This window comes from Eumetopias jubatus, unplaced genomic scaffold, assembly GCF_037043125.1.
Source record: "Eumetopias jubatus isolate StellerSeaLion01/CBP00866 unplaced genomic scaffold, mEumJub1_p1.0 scaffold_11, whole genome shotgun sequence".
Lineage (NCBI taxonomy): Eukaryota > Metazoa > Chordata > Mammalia > Carnivora > Otariidae > Eumetopias > Eumetopias jubatus.
Window position 1 is genome coordinate 35,690,157 of NW_028274817.1, and position 17,963 is coordinate 35,708,119.

Below are 17,963 nucleotides of genomic sequence, written 5' to 3' on the forward strand. Positions count from 1 at the left end.
ATCAAAGTTGTCTTTCAAATTATCCCCATAAAAACCAGTTCTTAGGGACATTTGAGTGTGGGGCACTCAGATAGACCATTGCTTGAAGAGCCACTATATTAATTCTCTATTTAGCCGTGTGAGGTTTTTTTTTTCTTAAAGAAAAGAAAGCAACAATGTATTGCCATGGGATAAGAATCTATAGTCCATCAAATTAGTGTAATTGAATTTCAGAGTCTGCCTTTTAAAGCGGGCAAATGATTGCATGTTAGACTTTGAAGAAGAAAGACACATACAATCTATCTTTCCTTGTCTTTGGAGGCCATCTGCTGAGCTCTGTTGCTTGCATTAGCCTTCCTGGCCAATAATAAAAAATGCAAAGCTCTTTAAATGATAAAAGGGAAGGAATTGTGTAAAGGGGCTCCTTAGAAGTGAAAGGGGCTGCTTCTCCCCTGAAGCACATAATGTGTGGCCCTTCAGGGCACCAACTTACTCTGAATATAGTAAAACGACTTTTTTCTTTTATCTTCAAATTTAAAATTGTCCTTTGCTTGAAACTCCTCTCTGCTGATGTAAAATGGAAGCTTGCCCTTTAAATGATAATGATTCACATTTAACGAGGGATCTTAACATTTATTATCTAGTTTTTCAATAATATTGTTCAGGCTCATATTGCCCCATTTGGCAGAGGAAGAAACTGAGGCCCCCAATGTTTTAGGCACCCTAGGCAAAGCCCCATGCTGAGCTAATCGGTTGCAGAGCCTGGACCCTACTTTCCCTGAAAATCTTCACTTTTCTTTTAAAGCCAAGCTCCACGTGCCTAGCTCCAGGAATAAAGTCACTGGGATGACTACTGTTTGTCTAATTTCAGGTAATTTTCAAAATACTTCAGAACTTCTTCCTCCAGTGACCACAATTTTTCCTCATTCTAGACATAGTTCGGCAGTATGGGTCCTCCTCTGAAGCTCTTCAAAAACCAGAAGTACCAGGAACTGAAGCAGGAATGCATCAAAGATGGCAGACTGTTCTGTGACCCGACCTTTCTGCCTGAGAATGATTCGCTTTTCTACAACCGGCTGCTTCCCGGGAAGGTGGTGTGGAAACGTCCCCAGGTAACTTTGTCTTTTCTTTGTTTGTTTGTTTGCTTTTTACTTTCTGTCTCCTTCTCAATCTCTTGCATCATAACTCTGCCTGGTCCCCTGTTTCTCTCAACACAGCCTACCACGCGCAAAGCAATTTAGGAGACAGCTTTTATGTGGCAAGTGTTACGGATCTGTGCTTCTGACTCTAGCTTGAGGAATCTTGAATTTCAGTTGTATTTGGTCAGATAGCAATTTTTAGAAGAACAACAACAAAACTCCTGATGTAACGAGCATAAATGAAATGAACTCTACAAGGACAAGATGGAGTTTGTCCGGGGGGGGAGGGGGGAGATTTCTTTGTTACTCTTTGGATACCATCACCTGGATCCCCTCACTATTAGCCAAGTGGGATGTAAATAGGAGTGTAGCTCTTTCAGACCTATCAATAGTTATTATGGTTCTCTGCAGAACAGCTGTGTATCGTGTCTCTAAACCAAGTCTCAGAACCTCTTCACCAGCCCTGCATGAGAGGGAGCTCAGTGTGTAAAATGAAGGATGATGGAATCTGGAGAATAAATGGCAGGCAACCTTGCCCTCTCTAAAGGGTATAACTGGAAGAAGGATATTATACCTGAGCTCCTTCCCAAAGTGCGTGACCAGGGACATGAGCCACAGAGGGCTGTTAGGACATGCACATTCTTGGACCCTGGCAATATCCTGAAGGCCTTCTGATCCCATGTACCAATGTATCTTTTTGTGCCCTATTATGCAACCACCTCCTTTAACAACTCAAGGTTGGCTCTCTCAGCCAGCAGGCTTTTTAGTTGCAATTACACTCCTTAACGGACTTCTCACGAGAGCCGTTGCAGTTGCTGTAGGTTGCCACCAGGTGGTGCCAAGATACATTGGTCCCTTCAAGGCTCTTGTGTTTCCTGTGTGACTGGAAGGAGAGGTCTCAGTGTTTGCCCGCAAAGTATGATAGCCATTTGAGAGTATGAGACTTGGAGAAGTCCTTTTCGTTGGAAGGAAGATGACACTCCTCCTGACTTTCTGCGCCTCCAGTTGTTGACATCCCTGCAGATCACTGACCTGCAATAAAAATCTGGGAAACGTGAGCAGAATTCACTAGCCACTAATTCGGTATGAAGGAGGGGTAAGTTTTGTTTTGTTTTGTTTTTGCAGAAATGCACGAAGAAAATAAAGATATCCTGTCTGAGTGCCACTCTTATGAATGGATGATGATAACGAGGGGCACCACTCTTTTCTGATGCCCAGATCGGAAAGACAGGACATCCATGGGGCAGAAATAGCTGAAAAGGAGGCAGGAAATTGAGGAAGGTTTTCTGTCGGGGGCGGGGGGCTATCTTTTTAAAATAGGACAGACTTGAATGTATTTCTAGGCCAAAGAGGAAACAGTAAAGAAGAAGCGGTTGAAGACACAGGAGAGAGAAGGAATGATTGATGAGGGAGAGGTCCTGGAGGAGATAGGAGGAGACCCAATGGGTGGCAAAGTCATAAGCCAACACGAAGCCATTTCCCAGATGTGAATCAAGCTGACAACGCTTCCTGTACTGGCTGGGTCTTGAGACACATGCTCCCCCCTCTCTCTTGGCTCAGTCCTTTGTCCTTTGCCTTCTTCTTCCAAATTCTGTGGACTGAATCCTAGATGGATTAGCAGGGAAGGAAAAAACTAAATAACCATGGCAAGAGTCCATCTTGCCTCTGAAGCAAGCAATACCCTTTCCAGGGTGAGGGGTTATCAGAAAGAGTGAATTGGGGTGGGTAGGAAAAGGAATCAGCATTTATGCCATGCCTACCATGGGCCTAGAGACTGTGTTTGGAGTTTTCTGTACATTTTTTTTTTTCATTTCATCTTCATTTGCCATGGCTTAGCAAGGTAGGTATCGTGTACATTTCTCCGATGCGATTCTTTTTTTCCGGTTTGAAAACTAAAGGTAGATATTACTACGTCCGTTTTACTGATGACGAAAGTGGATCTCAGAGAGAAGGTAAGAATTTACCCGGGGTCCGAAGGCAGACACCCTGGGATTTGAATCCAGGCTTGACTCCAAAGCCCACGTTGGTTTTCACGCCGCCATGCTGTGGTTTCAGAGAAACCGAGCTCTTTGGTTCTCTTCTTTTGCTAAAATTGGTAGTTTCCCACCAGTCAATTCTCACATTCCTCCTCCCTGGGTCGATGCTGTACATCCATTAAATGACCCATAACCCTCCCTTTTGAGAGCACCCTGTGAGCTTAGTCTTAAGCCCAAAGGGAGAGTCTTGAGAAGCATTTATTGAGCACCTACTCTGTGCAGCCTCTGTGCAATTTACAGACACAGCCTGGGGTGAGGCACTCCCATTCTAGTGGGAGAGATGGATATTGAGCCATCAACGAGTTAAATAATAAATGAATGCCTGATATAAGATATGCTATCTTCAGGCACACAGACAGTAAATCTTGTAGGGTTTTGAAGAAGGAGGCACACAGACAGTAAATCTTGTAGGGTTTTGAAGAAGGGGGAGATCAGCATAGATTGTAGTGGTTGGGGAAGGGGCCTCTTGTGGGAAGGAGGGAAAAACAAGGTTCTGGACCACCATCTGAGTCTCCTCAAAAAGCTCTGGATTCCTTTCCAGCCGGAGTGGAGGCCAAGCCTGTGGTCAAGAACCACGTCAAAGTTCTCTGGCCTCCCATCAGGAAAGCCGAGACACAGCCCTGGGCCTCTCCGAATTGGCTCAGGGAGACCAGATGGGTCGTTGGCCTCACCCGCTTCATTGGCAAGGTTGAGATCCCGGTTTGTAGGGAAGCTTGCAGACATCTTGTCCCTTGGCATGCCACACAGCCTCATCCTCAACCAGGGCTGTTTTCTGAAGTCTCTAAAATGGAAGAAGCATGATTAACCTGATATTCTGTTTCTTTCCTTTCCCATGTTCAAAAGCTTCTGCCTTTATAAGCCTTCATGCCTGTAAACCCCAGGGCTGGTTGAACCAAACAACCTCAGTTAAGCCCCCAGTATCCTAGGGTAGGATTAAGTGTCCCCTTCTTCCCAATTGCCCCTCCCATGCTGTGTCCTAAGGAGCCACTTTAGATAGGCAGGGATTATGGGAATGTTTTGCAGTTATTCAGGGCCGGCTCATCTGCCCATACCCTCCAGAGAAAAAGCCTCCTCCTTAACTCCTCCAGTGGTCCACTGGCCCCAGCTGTTGGCCTAGCTTCTTGGGTACACTGGTATATGGCTCGAGACATGTGTTCCTGAACTTTCCTGTCCTCCTGGGGCTTTCTCATATACAGTCTTAGTAAAATCTAAGCTATACCGATTTATACTGACTGGCAGCGTGGATCGTAAGGCCGCAGGTACAATTTTTAGGGCTGAAATCTGGCGGGCCAAATTCCCATAAAAAAAATCTCTTCTACAGCCACTCTTCCCTCCTACCCGCCTCTGGCTTTTTTCCTGACTGACTCATATCCAGCTACAATAGTGTCTTAGAGTCAGACACATCTAATCCCTGACTAAAGCGGAGCAAACCCTCGCGGGGATTTGTGCAGCCAGCTGTGGGGGAAGCGAGGGCACCTGCACAAGATCTTCTGTCAGCTCTAGTTGAGTTTTGAGCGCGGGCCCTACTTACCATTTCCCTGGCCCAGGTCCTTCCACAAGGAATACCCTCCCCAGGGGCCATTTCACTACCCTATGTGGGAGGAGGGTGATGAGGGTCTGGATGAAAGCCAAAGGTGGTAGGAATGGAAGGGAAAGTTCAATGAGGGGATACATGAGAAGCAGAATACGCAGGTCTTGGGGACAGATTGCCTGGGGGGAAACAGTAAAGGGGAAACACTTTTCTCTGTGCTAATCGAAGTTTTCGGCTCCCCACTGAATGGGGCACCTCTGTGCCATAGTTTTGGCCTAGACTGGTCATAAAGTTCTTATCATTCCCAGAGATCATGTCCCCCAACCTGACTAGTCCTCATGGTTTCACCGGTGACACAGTCGAAACCAGCTGGATGGGCCCATCCTGTTTATTTTCACTTGTGCCCTTTACCAGCTTTCTCACAGTACAATTTATAGGTCATAAAATTCACCTGTTGGAAGAGTATGAGGCAATGATTTTTAGCAAATTCACAAAGTTGCAAAAACTTCATCATGGTAGAACAGTCACGTCGTCCCCGTAAGACCGTCGGTACCCATTTGCGGTGAGTAACCCCCGCCGCCCCCCATCACAGGCACTCACTTAATCTACTTTGGCTTTCTATCTGGATTCGCCTGGCTCTAAACATCTTACTTGGAACAGAAAAGTAAAAGCAACTGGTTTCTTTTGTTTTAGCATAACATTTTCAAGGCTCATTCATGTGGCAGCATGTAATCAGTTTGTCCCTCCGATGGCTGAACAGTAATCCACTGCATGGATATGTAAATTCTTCCCAATTAAAGCAGTTTGGTATTTATACCTGGAGTCTTCTAGCCAAAGTCTGAAGGTTCAAAGGGGATAACTATGTCGTGACTCGGTTGCCTAGGCTGGAAGTAGAAGTTAGGCTTAAGACCTGAATTCTCAGGCTTCATACTGAGTTTTCCTTGGAGGGGTAAGGAAGGAAGTGGCTATTTTACTGACGACAGACTCTTCCCACAAAAGGAAAATTCGCCAGCAGGTAAAGTGAACTCCTTGAGAGGCTGGTCCAACATCGGTCCCTGAGCCCAGCTCCACCTATGAAGGCTCTGCTTGGAGATGGTTCAGGTTTCTTAGGATAAGATAATGGCTACTTGGACCAACTGGCACAGCCCTCGGGTCCCGAATGGCAGCCCGGAGGCCTTCTGGGACTAGTTAGGGTGCTGGACTTGGTCATAATATATTTACTGCAGGACCAGCCTCACTTGTAGGTGTCCAGGCCCCCAGCCCCTCAGTACTGCAAGACTGGAGCACTCTTGGAAATGTCTCCACTCTTCTGGCTGCTGGTTTTCTCGGCCTCCTTTCATTTTACTGCGGTACTTGAGGTTGTTGACCCGGGAACTCAATGCTTATTGTCCGCCAGTTTCGCCTGTGTAAAAACGTTGCAAAAGCCATGCAGAATGACACGTACAGGGCTCCAAGCCTGGTAATTGTGTGTCTCCCTCCCCGCCAATCTTCCAGAGGTCTCTGCGAAGGGAGCTGAGGGGAGGACAATGGGAAGGACTCTCAGTGCTCGGTTAAGAGAACATACTTCCTAGAGAAGCTGTTTTGCTTGTAGAAGGCTTTGGCTCGGGGATGGGGGTATGCGGGGACTGTTCCTGGCTTTACTCTTGGTGTCCAACTTCCTAGTTGTGTGTGTTTCCCCCCTAAGAAATTATTTTGCCTTGACAAACAGCCCAGTTCAAGGATCACAGCAACTGTGCCAACACAGCTGGGAGCCATTAGGGGCCCAGCATCTCCCCTCCCTCTCAAGCCACCCAAATATGTGAATATGTGAGCTGTGACCTCTCCCCAACTCCATTCCTTACCAGTCCAGCAGGGCTCAGGCTGAAATTTCCCATCTGCACTCTCCACCTCGGCTCTGAGTTACAGAAAAATTTCTCCCGCCTTACTTCCTTACTCCCAATATGAAGACAACCCGTTGTCCAAAACTAGGGAAAAAGTCAATAAACAGCCATTTCATTATTTTCAAATATGTCACCAAAAAAGTCCATTTGGCCGTTAGATTTGCACTGGCTTATTACCCTTTACCCTTTCTCCCTCCTTAGCTCCTTTCTAGTCTCGGACTTCCTTAAAGAGGTAGAGGATGTGGCATAATAAAGATGTCCTCCCATGTTTCACATCACGGTGCTGACATACATAAGAGATTGATTCCCACTGAGTGGATGAAACTGAGGCGTTTAAAGCCTATTGGTGATATTTAGCTTGGAACCAAAAGCTGAGATATAACTTAAGCAAGTCTTCCAGAACCATGAAGAGCTTTTAGGCAAGTGTTAAGCAGAGAGGCATGAAGCACCTTCCCTAACTATATGTGCTTTTGAAGAACCTAAAACTTCAGTCCTAGGTCTCCTACTAACTACCTGCATGCTGGGAGGGGCAAGTTGCTGCCCTTTCCTGAGCCTGTTTTCTCCTTTGTAAAATAAAAAGGTTGAGTAAATAGTCCCTAAGATTTCTTTCAGCGTTGACAGTCTATGGCCTTTTAATTTATCATGCTTTAAAACCCATTGTTAAATGGCCATCCATCATGCATGAAGAGTGGTGAAGGAAAACTGGGCCAAGGGCCAGTTTACAAGAGGAAATAGAAAATAAGGGATTTTTTGGGCCCAAATTTATATTTTTTCATGATTACATACAGTTACACACACACACACACACACACACACACACACACACACACACACAGAATGACCACATTCAGCTTGGATCTACAGGAGAATTACCCAGTTTCTCAATTTGAATTCTGTTTACAGGTATTTGCTCATTTATGTGACCCTTTATGTCTTGAATAAAAGCTGGGATGCCAAAAGTGTTGGCTGAACCTGGATCCCTGCTGTTAAATGAGAGCCTTGTGGCAATCCAAGACACTGTAATGTAACCCCAACCACTAACAACTTCACATAAAACCAGCAAATAATTTGCCTTAATAATCCAAAAGCACACTTTTCCATGCACCAATGTTCACTTTACTGTTTTTCCATGCTAGGCAACTATTATTTGCATCATCAAAACCCAAGAAATCATTGTATAACTTTATGTCTTGCTCCAAATAAAATAGTATAACACCTGGCCCACGAGAAAAAGCTGTTTTTAGTTTCATCTTAGAAAGGGCAAAGAAACAATTGGGAGAGAATATCAGGGCCTAATTCACCCAACACACCTGCTCTATGCTCAATAAGTGAAAAAACAGGCAAGTCCCAGCCCATTAAAAAAATATGAAGATAGAAGTCTTTTTCTAAGACAAAAAAAGTGATGTCGAGACACTAGGTATGCATCTAAAAAAAAAAAAAAAAAAAAAGACCAGAAAATCCCAAACTGAAAACCCACCTAACCCTCTCCTTTTGGCAGAGGATGCCCGATTAATCTTTATTTTGGATTTGTCCCTGCCTAGAATGTTTATTCCTTTCCCGAGTGATTTTGGCTTTTAAGAATATATGGAATGTTTCGTTCTGTAGACCAGACCCTTCATCAAGGAGAATTATGTCCATTAAAAAAAAAAGGTTTGAGAACCAGAAAAATATAGCTGTCTCTATTTAATAAAATTTAAAAGGATATATGTCTAGATTTTCTTTCCATTTGAGACTAGGATTTATTTCTGCTGGGTAAGCAGAATGTCAAGGTACTGGCCAACGGCCTCCTCCATGAAGCTTTCTCCAGATACTCAAGACTTCGTTGGTATTTCCTGCCTTTGAACTCTGCAAAGTGCTGATTCTCTGAGTCACACAATCATGTCTTCAATTATGTGATGTTGTGTATGCGGCGATGCCTTTGTCTATGCCTGCCTCTCTACCCGTCATGCCTCCATACCTCTCCCTTGTCCAGCTCCCTCACGCTAGTCATCCCTAAGGCTTCAACTCGAGTGTCACCATGGCTATTCAGTCTATTCTATCACCAGGGAGACTTTGGGGATCCTTCCTCTAGACACCGATTATACTTTGAAAATAACTGCAGTGTGCCCTCAGACATTGTGTCGTCATTGTGCTATTTGGGTCTCATTTTCCTACTTGCCGTGGGAGTGGCATGGCTGTTGACATGTTCGGGGAAGAAAGACCCATACGCTCCAAACAAATACTGTCCCCCACCTCTGTCCGGCTTCCCTCAGAACAATCTCTGTGGGAAAAGAGTGTGTTGAAGTGCTCCTATGAGGGGTCCATTACCACCTGCTGCCATCTGTATTCATCCAAAGATGGGGAAAAATCTAGTTGCCATGGAGACTGCCGTTGCCTTTGCTTTATGTTGGGGAAAGGGCTTTCTGTATAAGGTCTCCGAACTCATTTTCCCAGGGAGGGAGAAGCATTCACCATTATCGGGCCTTGTCTTTTGAAATGCAATTACCCTTCCAGGCACAGGTGCTTCAGAAAATCTCCTCATGACCAATAGGACCGGAATGCAATGTGCTAATCTCTAGTTCCCTTCAAAAGCTCACTGCTGTAGGGAAAACTCTTCCAAACCACAATGCTAATTCTGAGCACCCCCACCAGCCCATCTCAACCTGTCTCATCGCATCCCCTCCTCCCATTTCTCCTGCCACTTCCCCTCATAACCCTATCTCTGCAGCCGATGATCGACTGCTTTGTATTTTTCCTCACAACCCCCCCCCCCAACTCCCTGGACCTTCCCTTTATCCCACTTACGGAAGTCCTAGTCATGATCTCTGTCCTGCCTACCTCAGCTCACGCTGACTCTTGGGAAACACTTTCCACACCCTTAGAACCAATTATTGTATCTGCAGGACATCTGTGACGACCCCCGTCTGATCGTGGGCAACATCAGCAACCACCAGCTGATCCAAGGGAGACTGGGGCACAAGCCGATGGTCTCTGCGTTTTCCTGTTTGGCTGTTCAGGAATCTCACTGGACAAAGGTATCCCCCTCTCTTGTGAGACCTCACTAAGTTTCCACCTTTTTGTCTTCCTTAGTAATTTTGGGAAAAATCAGGTCGTTAAGTTTTTGAGATTGTTCAATTCCTGAATTATGAGAATATTTTACAAATTATGAGGATTTTTTACCAATACAGTAAGTTGAAAGAATTTTACAGGGGACACCTATATCCTCACCTAGATTCTTACCATTAACATTTTACTCTATTGGCTTTGTCACACAATAGTTGATCTTTTGTCACTTATAGTGCTTTGATGTAGTAGCTCTGCATACTTGTGTTCTCTGCACCGACTGGAGGATAGAGCCAGCAGGGGCCAGGAAATCACAGATAGGAATAACAGAAAAGACAAGAAAAATGGAAATAGTTCCTTGAAAAGGTTCTAATAAATTCTCGAGTCCAAAAATTTCTTCGGCATTTAGATCGAGTCAGAGACAGTGAAGCGTTGGCTTGATTTGACTTGATTTTTCTTCAGAAACAGAATTTTCGAAGAGTGATGTGTAATTGCATATAAAAAGGAGAATTTCCCCAACATAATTTTGCTCAAGGTGTGAGTCAAATCCATATAGAATCTACATGAAATCTCTAGGGTGGACCTTTAAAACCCGGAAGTGCAGGCGTCTTATATTTTCAGTGATTTTGTCTTTTAAAATGCCTTATTTAGGTGGTTAAACATGCAACCAGATATGTTGTGCATAGACAGCTTCTCATGATTGACTTCGTAGATTATCTGTGGGAAATAATTTGTGGGAAATAATTTAATTCCTAATTGGCTTCCCCTCAGTCACCCTGTGTGTACTCAGGGCCGGCATGGTAATACTATCCTCAGCAAAACTGACGTAGGGAAGCAAAAGTTGTGGGAAAAAAATGCCCAGCCTAGGACTTCCCAGCCTAGACCCAAACCAGATGTATTTGGTGTGCTTCCTACTGCCATATAGATTTGCCAGAAGTCAACTGCAACTCAATATTTGGATGTGGTCTGGTGAATAACAGTTGTATGACTGTTCTTATATTTCCAGACAATTCCCAACCATAAGGAACAGGAATGGGACCCTCGAAAACTCGATAAATATGCTGGGATATTTCGCTTCCGTTTCTGGCATTTTGGAGAATGGACTGAGGTGGTGATTGATGACTTGCTGCCCACCATCAATGGAGATCTGGTTTTCTCCTTCTCCACCTCCATGAATGAGTTTTGGAATGCTCTACTGGAAAAAGCTTATGCAAAGTAAGGAGGGGGGTTGACCAGTCAGTGGTCAGGGTACACAAGGAAGGGAAGGCCACATTTGTCCTTGGGAGCTCATCCTCTCTCAGCCGAGCCCTTGAGTTTAAAGGGGGTAGCATAGCAGTCAGATCCAAGGCATTGCTTTGGGCCTGGGCCTGGCCCTCAGAAATCCTGGATGATAGAGAAATGAGCTCTTCTAGGTTCCATTAAAAACCCTCCCTGCTCGTAGGTGCCCCTTCCTGCTGCTAATCTGCAGATCACATGGCATGATGGCCTCACCTTTTCTCCTTCCCTGATGTTTACCTGGAGAAGGAAGCTTCTTCATGGACTGCCCTTGCTCAACATAACCTGAGCCTAGAAATCTCTGGCTGTAATCTCATTAATATCGAAAAGCCAGCTGGTAAAGGCTGGCTGGGCGGGGACTGTTCTAATTCTTGGGAACAAGACAACCTCCACCTGGAAAAATCAGTTTACCAAGATAACCTTGCATATTTGCCCCCAGGCTGCTTGGTTGTTATGAAGCCCTCGATGGTTTGACCACCACTGATATCATCGTGGACTTCACTGGCACACTGGCCGAGACCGTTGACATGCAGAAGGGAAGATACACCGAGCTGGTTGAGGAGAAGTACAAGCTATTTGGGGAGCTGTACAAAACATTTACCAAAGGAGGGCTGATCTGTTGCTCCATTGAGGTTTGTTGTCACCAAAAACAAGCATTCTTTGCTCACACTACAAAATTAGTAGGGAATGTCACCCTTCCCCCAGAGATTCAGGAGAAGGCATTATGGCGCTCAGAAAACCAACAATATGCATTGAGTCCTGGAACAGAGGCCACCGAGCTTTAACTTTTTTTATTTTTTCAGAATTTATTTATTTCAGACAGAGAGTGAGCGAGAGAGAGAGCAAGCACGAGCCGGGGGGGAGGGGCAGAGGGAGAAGACTCCCCGCTGAGCAGGGAGCCCAATGCGGGACTCAATCCCAAGATCCTGGGATCACGACCCAAGCTGGAAGGCAGACACTTAACCGACTGAGCCACCCAGGCGCCCCAGAGCTTTAACTTTTTATCCTTCTGTACCAACCATCCCACTGGGGAGTGATGCAGTTTCTGAGCCGGTGTAGACAGCCTCTGCTAAATTATTCCTCCTGCCTCTGCCCCTGGAGGTAGAACTTATAGCAGTTTGCTCACGCAGTAAACCAGCCCCACCAAATTTTTAAGCTGTGGGTATCAGTGTACTACTTGTGGGTAGTTTCAATCTGAATTGTTTAAGTGGGTTTATTATATTAAATTCTTTATTTCCTTTCTTTCACTTGCTTTGTGTCAAGTCAGGTGTCTGGATAAAATTTCTGTCTGCTTAAGGAGAACTGGCTTCAACCATACTGGGGTAAACCAATCAAGGAAGAGTTGGAGCCAGGCCTTGGGTCTCTCAATTCTTGTGGCTTATGTATCTTTCTTTGCTCTCAGTCTCCTAATCAGGAGGAGCAAGAAGTTGAAACTGACTGGGGTCTTCTGAAGGGCCATACCTACACCATGACTGATATTCGCAAGATCCGTCTTGGAGAGAGACTGCTAGAAGTCTTCAGTACTGAGAAGCTCTATATGGTTCGCCTGAGGAACCCCTTGGGACGTCAGGAATGGAGCGGCCCCTGGAGCGAAATGTGAGTGACATTTCATTTGGACGGCCACGTCTCCCAAGCCCTATAGTTCACCCAACGCATCCCTCCAGATTGCTAGTGGGCTGTCAGTGCCTAGTGACATCTGCGGGGTCTGTGACCCAGCCAGAGGTGAAATAAAGCAGGCCCAACACTCAGGCCTTCTGGTCCTTTGGTGTCCTGCTTCCTGTAGGAAGTCAATGGTAAACCTAATGGCTTCTCCATTCATTTGCCTTTAGTTCTGAAGAGTGGCAGCAGCTGACTATGGCCGACCGCAAGAACCTGGGGCTAGTTATGTCTGATGATGGAGAGTTCTGGTGAGGAGGGGTTTTTGGTGCTAAGGGCCTTGGGGCTCCCATGTGGCACTACTGTGGTAGGTATTTGGCACCATCTTCATTTCTTTCCTGCCTTCCTTCTGTTCAGGATGAGCCTGGAGGACTTTTGCCGCAACTTTCACGAACTGAACGTCTGCCGCAATGTGAACAACCCCATTTTTGGCCGCAAGGAGCTGGAATCGGTGGTGGGATGCTGGACTGTGGACGATGATCCCCTGATGAACCGGTCAGGCGGCTGCTATAACAATCGTGATACCTTCCTGCAGAATCCCCAGGTTTGAATCAATTTGTGGGGTTTTTTTCCTAATCTTGTCTCCAACTTCTCAAGGCAATAGGAACTTGGGTCTCACCTTGCAGTATTTCTTTGACATCAGTTTTTCAATTTGCAGCTGTTGTGTAATACTCATCAACCAAGGTGCCTAAGGATTGGCTCAGGCGCTATAAGTCATGGCAGACTGTGTCTATTGCAGAGACGTATGTGGGGAACAATATTAAATCTGAGTCATCTCCTCTGGCTGCCTCTCCCCTGGTGCCATATTGCTTGGTGTGGCTCTTTGTGATTGTCCCCCATCGGACAGAAAGGATCTGCTCCCAGACACTCAATTCTTTTTCATTTCTTGACTGCCCATCTGTTCTCTTGGGTGCGCATTTACAGTGTGCATCTTCTTTCTCATGCAGTGAATCTTCTGAATGCCATCATTATGCCTCCCTTCTCTCACCCAGAACCAGATCATTTTGCCCAGGATCTGAAGCACTACCCGATCAGTGACCCTGTCTCATCTGTCTTCCATTACAATGTTCTTCCACATGATCCATTAGGGGTCAAGCCCAAGCATGACCCAAAGCAAAAAAATCCAAACATCCAAAGCCTGAATTTGTAATAGTCTTGATGGTTTTACCCCCAAATGTGCTGATGAGATAACCCACAGGAGGCAAGAATTCTGACTGTACTGTCACCTTACATGGGTATGTCTTTTCTTTCCATGGGCCTCACTGGCCAAGCATTTGGAAGGACACTAAGATGAGTAGGCTGATTTATTTAACTCGTACCTTTTTTCTCCCCATTCTTTCCATCTTTTTTTTTTCATCTTAATTGTCCTTAAAGAAAGGAAAGCTCCCATTACTGCCCCCCCCCACATCATCCCCATGTACAACCCTGGAAATGTTTCAAATATCAGGCACATCGAGCTGGAGAAATGGGCTTTTGGCTTCACACTTAACTGCACAAGATTGATCGTTAGGGGCCTTGTAAACCTATGATTCTGGATTTATTTTCTGTTTCTTGTTAAAGGGAGAGAGAGAAAAAAAGCAGAGAGAGAGAGAGAGAGAGACAGACAGACACAGAGAGACCAATCAGATGCCTTTTAGTTTTACTTCCCAATGGCACTATGATTCCCTTAGATGATGTTTCAGAGTCTCACACACAGGTCTGCAGCTTCCCGGCAGAGAGGGTAGCAAAGCATCAGTTCTTCAAGGAAGTGGGTCCAGCCCCTCCACAAGCCACACATCTGGGCTGGCTAGAGGAGGCTACCTGAGGGTGATGCTATAGTATCAGGCTAAGTCAAACAAAAGTGCCTTTTGCCTTTATGGATTCTGGAATTTTTCAGTGTGCAGCTTTTAAAAGCAAGGGACGATTTAAAATAAACCCAAGATCTTACCAAGAAGCTTACCCTCTTTGGCATCAAAGACCCAGGCGTGAAGTTATCTCTCAATCCATGCTGAATGCCATAGGGAGGAGCAATATATGATCTCCACTTAGCAAGCCCATGAATTATCCAAGGCCACAGTGTCTGGTCAGTGGCAAAGCCCAGAAAATAATCAGAGTCTCTGCTCCTCAACGTAGTTGTCTTCCCTGAGATCTGAGCTGGCTCATCTGAAATGGAAGTGCTAACTAAAGCTCCATGGTGGCCTCTTTTCCCTTAGTATATCTTCACTGTGCCCGAGGATGGGCACAAGGTCATTATGTCACTGCAGCAGAAGGACCTGCGTACTTACCGCCGCATGGGAAGACCTGACAATTACATCATTGGCTTTGAGCTCTTCAAGGTAAGAACGGGCATGTGGAGCAGAGAGAATAATGGCAGAGAGAGTCACAGTTAGGATGGCCTGGGGTGAGGGGAATGAAGATAGGTCCAAGGATAAAGAAAGCACGAACACTGCGATTCGAGCGGAACAGGGCATTTCGTCCTGTCTCATTTTCAGGTGGAGATGAACCGCAAGTTCCGCCTCCACCATCTCTACATCCAAGAGCGTGCTGGGACATCCACCTACATTGACACCCGCACCGTGTTTCTGAGCAAGTACCTGAAGAAAGGCAACTACGTGCTTGTCCCAACCATGTTCCAACATGGCCGCACCAGCGAGTTTCTCCTGAGAATCTTCTCCGAAGTGCCCGTCCAGCTCAGGTTCAGCTCCCGCGGCCAGTCCAGCAAACTCCTAGTCTCTGCTTTGCCTCCAGTCCCAACCCACCCACCTCCCTTGACCCTGCTCCTCCTATGCAGACACGCAAAAGGACAGCCTGTCCAAGTCAGACGTCACTGACATGACGCTGATAGAAATATTTCTCAAAATGGTTATTTCCGTAACCACGAAAAATTCCCCGGTAGAGGTCTGAGCTTCAGACCTCTGGGCTGCCATCTCAGGGGAACAGGCCTGTAGCCTAAGCTTTCCCATGTATATCTTCTCTTCCCTTCTCTGGCTGACTCTATTCTTCTCTTAAGCAGCTGGGACTCCTCACGGCTCCTCTATTATGTTCTGAATGCTGGGTCACCAAAGCTGCCTTTTTACCCCGGCCCGGCCTACTCTGATCTTTATCTGCTGGTCCTTAACGCCAGGGGGAAGGAAAACAGACTCATAAAATATAAGCCATGTCTGAGGAGGAATGAGCTGGGTCACTCAGTATTCCATGTTTTCAGCAGCAATGGCTGCCTTGTCAGGCCTATCTCCTCATCAGAGGGCATTCGTCATCAGTGGCCTGTCTTCTTTTTGATGTTCCAGGGAACTGACTCTGGACATGCCCAAGATGTCCTGCTGGAACCTGGCTCGTGGCTACCCGAAGGTGGTGACCCAGATCACCGTTCACAGTGCGGAGGGCCTGGAGAAGAAGTATGCCAATGAAAGTAAGAACCGCAGAGGTGTCTGGGAAAGTGAACTTCAGTTTCATTTATTGCACCTATGGCTAGAAAAGGTGGTCACGAACAGTTCTCTCCAGGGGTTATTTTCAGTCTCGGGAAGTCAGGATGGCTGTCGACCTGGACAGAGAACGGGATGTGAACATCCTTGGGCAAGGCCTACATACTATTCATTTTTATAAAGGCTGGAGAAGAAAAGGGAATCGGGAGCCAAGGTTTGAGGTCATTCTGGTACCCAGGTGTTAGGCTAAAAAGTCCCAGTGAACCAGTTTCTCAACTCTCTAGAATAAGAACTGTAATCACTCCGTTAAAAGCAACTGTCGCTTTGTTCCAGCTGTAAATCCGTATTTGGTCATCAAGTGTGGCAAGGAGGAAGTCCGTTCTCCCGTCCAGAAGAATACTGTTCATGCCATTTTTGACACCCAGGCAATTTTCTACAGAAGGACCACTGACATTCCTATTATAGTGCAGGTAAGTGTGTGAACAGGGACCCCACCCCCCGCCCCCCGGGATGGCTCACATTCCATTTGAGAGGCTAGATTATCCCAAGTGCCTCAACTATACAGGATACACAGCAAGGGTCATCCTGGTCTTTGGCTGTTTATTTTTACTCCAGGACACCTCCCACCAAGCACAGACACTGACTTCCTCATTAATTTCCATTGTAAATACCCTCCCCTCCGTCCCTTTCATTGTGGGTGGAAGCGCACATGCTCACAGGTACACGTGTTGTGACATGTACTATAAAATCCCATGAGGGAAAGCATATGCCAGGTCAGATGACCCTTATCCTGCTAGGTCAGGGTGGACCACTATCATCTGGCTGTTTTTCTGCCCAGCTGCCTTTACAAAGCCATTGTATAGCTGACCTTGAGCGCTGCTGACTGGCTCTTCACCTCTCCTCTTTGAGGTAGCTTCCTGTCAGCCAGAGCCTGCTATCAGGAAAGAGAGTCTCTCAGTTTTAAAACAGGCCTTTCCAAGTTCAGCGCTAGGTTCTGGATGCCACTGGGCCACGTCCGGTCTCACAGAGGGTGGTTCACATTTGCTCTCTTGACTTGTCTCTCCAGGTGTGGAACAGCCGGAAATTCTGTGATCAGTTCCTGGGGCAGGTTACTCTGGATGCTGACCCCAGCGACTGCCGTGATCTGAAGTCTCTGTACCTGCGTAAGAAGGGTGGCCCGACTGCCAAAGTCAAGCAGGGCCACATCAGCTTCAAGGTTATTTCCAGCGATGATCTCACTGAGCTCTAAATCTTCAGCTCTAGGGAATCCTGACAGAGCTTTCCATCCTTCCCTTTTCTGTCAGGTGCCAGGTCTTACCTAATCCATACTCCTTTGAAAGAAAGAAACTCACAGTAACTAACTTTTCCTTTCTTCTGATAAATCCCCCATACCTCCCGATCCAGGTAGCATCAGTAGCTACATAACCTATATACCTCCAGCAGCTGGACAGGGGGAGGTGACAGTCCTATGTGGAGATCATACAGATGTTTGCCAACAAAAAGATCTCTGGGGCTTCCGGGGGTGAGATTTAAGCAGGACAACAATGGCCTGGATACCCTACAGATGTGTTTGCTGCTTTCAGGCACCCAGTGTTATCTTCCCTGTAGGGCGTGTTGAGGAAGGAGGAGGGGTGATCAAGGCCAAGCTGGTCTAGCCTGACATCCCAGCTCCCTACTGAACACTTCAGACTTGCCAGCAGGCTTTTAGCCAGCGGCCAGAGCCTGCTTCTGAGTCCCCAGCTCTCATCACCGCCAGTACCAATACCACCTCTGTCACCACCACCACTGAATACCACCAACCATCACCACCCCCGGAAAGTGTAGTCCTGCCCTCACCCAAGTCACCCCCCACAGTAGGTTTTACCTTCATGTTGAGGAAGCTTCCTAGGTGCTTAATGACGAGTTGGAGTTCAGTGAGGTCTAGACAGCCAGTGGGAAGGGCCCGAGCTCCAGCTCGATGGAAGCCAGCTGTGTGCCCCAAAGAGGGAAATGTGGAAGAAGCTGCAGTGGGAGACAAAGCCTCG

At 46.4% G+C, this 17,963-nt stretch overlaps 1 protein-coding gene across 1 annotated transcript; it reads left to right on the forward strand.

Moving 5' to 3' along the window:
* Window positions 1–926: 926 nt before the first annotated feature.
* CAPN6 (calpain 6) lies at window positions 927–17,188 on the forward strand. The gene is made up of 12 exons (XM_028092287.1): window positions 927–1,091; window positions 9,448–9,579; window positions 10,614–10,822; window positions 11,322–11,514; window positions 12,285–12,478; window positions 12,712–12,789; window positions 12,896–13,082; window positions 14,731–14,853; window positions 15,010–15,212; window positions 15,805–15,926; window positions 16,273–16,409; window positions 17,006–17,188. The coding sequence occupies exons 1-12, from the start codon at window positions 927–929 to the stop codon at window positions 17,186–17,188; spliced, it is 1,926 nt and encodes a 641-aa protein (XP_027948088.1).
* The last annotated feature ends 775 nt before the right edge of the window (window positions 17,189–17,963 follow it).

Coding starts and splice junctions, on each gene's coding strand:
- CAPN6 (XM_028092287.1), top strand. CDS start 927: ATGGGTCCTCCTCTGAAGCTCTTCAAAAACCAGAAGTACCAGGAACTG. Junction 13,083..14,730: donor CCTTCCTGCAGAATCCCCAG/GTTTGAATCAAT, acceptor CTTTTCCCTTAG/TATATCTTCACTGTGCCCGA. Junction 15,213..15,804: donor GAAGTGCCCGTCCAGCTCAG/GTTCAGCTCCCG, acceptor TTGATGTTCCAG/GGAACTGACTCTGGACATGC.